At 37.6% G+C, this 6,000-nt stretch overlaps 1 protein-coding gene across 1 annotated transcript in view; it reads right to left on the bottom strand.

The window, feature by feature from the left end:
* Window positions 1-291: 291 nt before the first annotated feature.
* Window positions 292-6,000, bottom strand: part of LOC149156992 (eukaryotic translation initiation factor 3 subunit A-like) — a 110,910-nt gene continuing 105,201 nt past the window's right edge. Inside the window, exons 3-9 of the mRNA XM_089444935.1 lie at window positions 2,601-3,076; window positions 2,012-2,227; window positions 1,565-1,912; window positions 1,386-1,415; window positions 1,002-1,229; window positions 548-709; window positions 292-390 (exon numbers count right to left, since the gene is read on the bottom strand). Of these exons, the coding sequence (XP_089301061.1) occupies window positions 292-390; window positions 548-709; window positions 1,002-1,229; window positions 1,386-1,415; window positions 1,565-1,912; window positions 2,012-2,227; window positions 2,601-3,076 (1,559 nt within the window). The remainder of the gene's footprint in view (window positions 391-547; window positions 710-1,001; window positions 1,230-1,385; window positions 1,416-1,564; window positions 1,913-2,011; window positions 2,228-2,600; window positions 3,077-6,000) is intronic.

The following is a 6,000-nucleotide window of genomic DNA, read 5'->3' as shown; positions in this document are numbered from 1 at the left end:
ATTCGGTTAAGGTTGAGGCAGACCGCCGTGCGCTCTTGCACGGGCGGGCGCCCTCCTTGTTTATGAACGCCGGTGGAGCGCGGCTCCCGGTCATTGTAATCTTTCTCTATTATAATAAAAAGATTACTTCTTGCATATTATTGGGTTATTATTATCGTTCTTGTATTATTGATGGTTTCCGCACATTAATAATGTTAAATTCATGTTATTATGAATTGTTGAAGGCGTAGTTCGTAAAGTTAATTAACGATGGATAAAGTTATTAACTTAGGCGGTGCCGCACCCGGCCAATTAAACGAAAAAAGAATAGGGGGCGTGACACCTACCCTTGTTTAAGCGCTTTGCAAGAATAGTTAAATGATTCCGAATCTTGTCCGACGACTCAAGGTCCTGCACCAATATTAAATCCACCAACTAAATTACAACTACATCCTAGAATTATCAAGAGCAATCATACTCCTAGAATTATGCATGCACATAGACGCATTAATTAGCCTTTTGTGTTCTAAATAATGGAAATTCTCAAAAATACCAAATACTACTTCACCTGACTGCCAAATTGGACAATGCCTTTTAAATGGTCAATTTTCAACTGTAAGAAATTGCACTTGGCAGCATCCACACTCAGCTTCTCCACGGCAGCAAAATCAGAAAATGGTATCATCCTCGAAAGGGCTGTGATTTTCATGGTTTGATACACTTGTGATACCTGGAACATTAATCAAGGGTTAACCTAATTTAAAATCGCTTCAAACTCTCTCTCTCTCTACATTTACATTTACATTTTAGTAGACAAATCAGAACTGTAAACACTTTAACACACAGAGAAACAGATCGAATTGCCACCGTAATACAAAAGCATGAATTAAGAGGAAGAGGAAGAATTACTCCCATCAATGCCAAAAGTTGTAAATTTAGTGTTCACAAATACAAATCACACTAAAAAGCAGTAAACAGTTCATATTGAAACAATGAAAGTAGGTACTAAATTGAACAATCACCTGTTGTAACACTCTCAAAGTAGTTAGCCTTTCTAAAGCAGGAATGTATTGCTCCAGCTGCACTTCTGGGACAGGCGAAGCTGAAGACAATTTGTCACTAAGTTCAGAGAGCTTGCCTAGCAAAGGCTGAACTTTGTCAGCGAGATCCAAAGGGTGGAAATCAATTTCCAGTAGATGATACAAATCTTTGACAGTTTGCGGAACATATGTCATGACACCTTTGGAAACCTGACACACAATAAAGAGACCGGTTACCCACAAAAAAATCGTGTAGCATGTACTCAAGACGAAAAAGAAATGTACTGCATGCTGCAGAGAGAGGAGAGATTTTAAAAGAGGCATTTCAATAACTTCAATAATAACTTTTGAACTTGTTATGCTCACCAATTCAGAAATAAGGGCCAAACGTGACAACTGAAAAAACAAACAAAAAGAAAGAGATTTTATATATCAGTAGAGAAAATGGAAGAACTGTAGGTACATACATAAATAAGCAAGCATCTCAGCAGCTACAACTAGAAATCTTTGAACACCACCTAATTTAAACTAGACTAGGATCCTACCGTTTCTTTGTTGTCCGTTTTAGGATCCAAACTAAATCCAAAAGGCTGGCCATTCTTCAGTTCAGAATGGTGAGCTCCATGCTGCTTGTGATCGTAGGGCATAACAGAAATGGCCGCCAACAAGACAGATGATGCCATCAGCTGCAAATCCTTGTGGGTCAAGTTTTTATTGTATCTTTTTTGAAGGATAAACAGCTTGTACCATGCATAACCATGATACAAATGACTTTCTGATATCCAAAATATCTTTGTTAGCTTTGAATAGTAAATCGCCATCATTTGGGGCTTGGGAGTCTTCTTAACCATGCACATAACACCATGAATATCTTCTATCGACCGAAAAGCTTCCTGCACATCCATCCAACCATGTCATGTCTGTCATTAATCTAACACTACAAGGCAAAGCATGAAAATGACAAGTTTAAAACTAGTTATAAGTTCACCAACCTGCCAGAGCTCAAGCTCGGTTGCAACCTTCAGTTGCTCAAACCTTGTATCAAGGTAAAGCTGCAAAGTCTCAGGTAGATTGAGATCAGGCATGTCTTTTTGATCCCTGTACTTAGTCAAATTGACCAGGTGATTACGAATTATTTCACAAAGCCGGCGGAACTCTGTTGTCCGCTTATATTGCAAACAGAAACGGAAGGCTCGCTGTGCAGTCATCTGTGCATCCATCCATCCATCCAATTACGAATATTGTAGTCCGCCACCCGAATCCAAAAATGTCATTTTAACATTTGTATTACGCATTAAAACTAATCCAATATACATATACCGGCGCAGCAGCTGCTATAGCCGGTAGCAGGTCATCTTAATTAGGAGGACAGACATGCCTCTGTGTTTAATTAATTAATGATATTATGGAACAAAATTATGCCACACTTGCCATAACCAGATAGGCCACGGTCAATCCAGCTTGACAATGCATCCAAATTTTCAGGACGGTTGGTTATTGCAACCAACCGCATTAGTTAATAACAACAATTAATACACACACACTCCGAAAAAAGAAAAAGGAAACTACAAGTAGGCTTACCTCGTATAATGCTTCCACCTTCGAATTGTTGCGAAGTACTTGGAGCACAATCCTATACGTTTCCCACAGAAACTTAAGCCAGGGTGTAACAAGCTCCTGCTCTTTCTCTCCACTGACACTCACACAACTGAGCATCAAGTCCTCTGGCCTCTTCTCTGCCTCTAAGTCCTCCACATGATCCAAGGCAATCCGGCCAGAAGTAGCCTGTACTGCTCCATCAGCCTTCTCAGTAGACAGATGCAGGAAATACTTTATAACCTCCTCCAATGAACTCACATTAACTTGCTGGCATACATTACGATACTGAATAAGCCCATCCTTTGCAAACCTGCCACGCCTCAGTTCCACGCAAAGTTCCACATATTTGAACATTATTGTTTCAAGAGGTTTTTGCCATGAATATCTATGTCGTTTTGACATTATCAAGTCATGAAGAGCTTCTAATGCCGCCTCTTTCTGCCCAACATTCTCCAATTCTGCATACAATAACATCAACGAAGTTAGTGACTCAAAAGTTAGGTTTCACACAAATTTCAACCCAGAATAGAGAATAGATGGTTTAAGGTTGACCACCAACCAAAGGCATGTTCAGGGGCATCTTTATCTTTGGCTACAACTCTGAATTTGGTATCGCAGGTTGTGGTTCAGGCTCGCTTGAACTTCTATGTCTCTGGCTACAACTCTGAATTAGGAAGTAGGTTCAGGGTGTGGCTCAAGCTCGCTTGATGTGGCTTTGAAGCTTGTACATGACCATCAGTTCCCTCCCCACTAGATACAAGGTGAGAAGATGGAGAAAACTCAAATGCAAGACTGTTCTCTACTCTAGAACAAGTTCTGACATATGACTGACATATCTTCTTGGATTTTGAAGCCCATTACTAAGAAGCGATTCATCCAGTATGAATCTTTGTTTTTGCAAGAGGCTTGTTTTTGAAGCATTTGTTTGCAGAATGAGTGGTTTTATGACAATGCTCACATGGATGAAGATCAAAATAGTGATCTTTCATATGTCCAACTCGGTCACAATGTTGGAATTTAACATTTTGTTGTTGCTACTATGGAAGAGAAGCAAAATATGGAACATATGAAGGTGAATTGTCATGAAGAAATCCAACACTCTGAAACTGAATGGGCGTTGTGTAATATTGAGTGTGAAGAGAAGCCTCCTTATCATATCCAACACCTATTTTATGCTTGTTTTTGACAAGCTCTTCCCAAGGTATGATGATTGGCTTGGGAAATGTTGGTTGAATTTTTGCTTCTGCGTGAATTTTTTTTCTTTCCATGACTTGATAAATTTATGCATGTTGATGGGAGTCAACTTCCTACTCAAAAAAGGGATTGCTCTGAACAAAAACAAGTTCACAATGACAACTACGTTGTTGCAGCTCTTCTTGTTGTAGTTGAGATTCAAGTTGTAAAAAATCGATTTTGGTATTGTGCATTTTATAGACAGAATTTAATATCAACAAGAGTGGTTTTGTTGATTTTGATTGTGTCCTCAACGGTAGAAAATATTAGATTGTTTAGTAATTCTAATACCTCATCGCCCATTTTACAACAGTTTAACCTTTTGAATCCAAATGTACTCCCAAAACCTAATAAACAATTGCTACCTTTGTTAAAAATAAGATGTATTTGAATGTTACAGAAGGACTAGCACAAACACCAAATGTAAGAGTAGTGCAAGATCCAAATATCAAGAGAAATAATGCACTGCAACAGTGGATTTCTGAAATGGATCTCTTACAATTTTAAAATTGGATGGCTTTCATGTAAGAATTGAGAACTTGAGGATTCCGTTGGTGGCTGACTTGATCACATCATTGATGATATCCTGGTGTGTAAAATCAATATTCTTGACATTACCCTGGTTGAGTCTCTTATCCACATTACAAAATTGATGCACACTTGCAATTCTATTTTACAAATACAATTATTGAGCACTTATAGTTAAAACATAGAAAATATTTTATCCTTATTGCAGCTGCAAACGTACTCATACAACCTATACCTTGATATTGCTATGATAGTTGGTCTTTATCTATGTCACTATCTGATTTTTTTTTCATCACCATCAACAAAAAGAGTTCATCCATATGAGCCACATAATCTCGGTAGGTTATAAATATATAATTTCCAGGAGATATAACACTCAAAGTCTGAATGAAGTTGCTTTTAGATGCATTTGAATGTTTTCATGATGTTCCATCAACACCAATATCCTTTCCTCTTGGAATATAGAGTGATCATCCTATTATGTACGCTATAATGCTCGAGTAGTTCGATATCAAACCAGCGCAGGACCCACTCACAATCGCTTCAAAAAACTACCAAAACTTTACTAAGGTGCCACGATGGCACAAGGCTTGTATATAGATTTAATATAAAATGTCAATGTTGTTCACATTTAACAAATAAATCCATATTTAAGAAAAGAGAGCATCTAATGCTTACCAGGAAAAGAGAGCATCAAACTCTTAGGAAACAGATCCAATCTGCCCTTTATCTTTTCCAGATTTCTTAGGCAAAAGAGACTGATGAATTTTAGGCAGGACTCCTTCACTAGCAATGATTACAACTCCTAACAACCATCTCAGCTATTGAATCCTTTGCAATGACATAGCCTAGTCTTCAACCATTTTACTGTTGTAACTGGGAAAATATTGACCAGTTACAGAAAACATCATGAATGGGAGCACCAGAGGTCTTGCAGTCACATGCAATGAGTAGAATGGCAAGATGACCATAATGGTGGAAGAATTTTCTTCTCATGAAACAAGGCCATACTTCTTAGAACATGAATTGATTTCTGAGTTGGAGCTATGGACATGTTGTAGTACTCAACAACTCCCCATTAATTTTTATATTAGTTGAACTAATAAATAATGGGGACCCTTTTGAATTTTGATAAAGTTCCTTGGTTCTAATAAAATAAGGCAATTTTTAGTTTTTTGTCACCAAAACACCTTTGAATAAGAAAATATCCCTTATCAGAGCTTTCATATCGGAGATTAGCCTCATAAATATAATATTCACAAATAACCCGATAGGCTTTTGTTTAAAATGTATTATCGGAAGAGTTCTATCAGAACATTTAAATATCGCAACATTACTTATAGTAAAGTCGCGATAAAACTTTCCCCTGATTAAAAATTTATGATACTTTAAGTCTAAAGTTATAAACACAAATTTATGGATATAATAAAGAAAATCCTAGCCCCACAAGACTACCACATAGTATATCAGAGCTTCCATATATCAAAACTTTAAGAGCAAGCGCCACTTTAAAACCTCCAATATCTAATACCTCTGATATCCCTCATCCTCTGATCCTATAATGTCCCTCATCCTCCGATATTCACCTCCTATCCATATCAGAACTTTTATATCGGGAGGC

Source organism: Pinus tabuliformis, chromosome 9 (genome assembly GCF_031772625.1).
Source record: "Pinus tabuliformis cultivar Carrire ecotype Pingquan chromosome 9, CPIR1, whole genome shotgun sequence".
NCBI classification, from domain to species: domain Eukaryota; kingdom Viridiplantae; phylum Streptophyta; class Pinopsida; order Pinales; family Pinaceae; genus Pinus; species Pinus tabuliformis.
The sequence above is the reverse complement of the archived record's forward strand: the minus strand, read 5'-3'. Positions and strand labels throughout refer to the sequence as shown.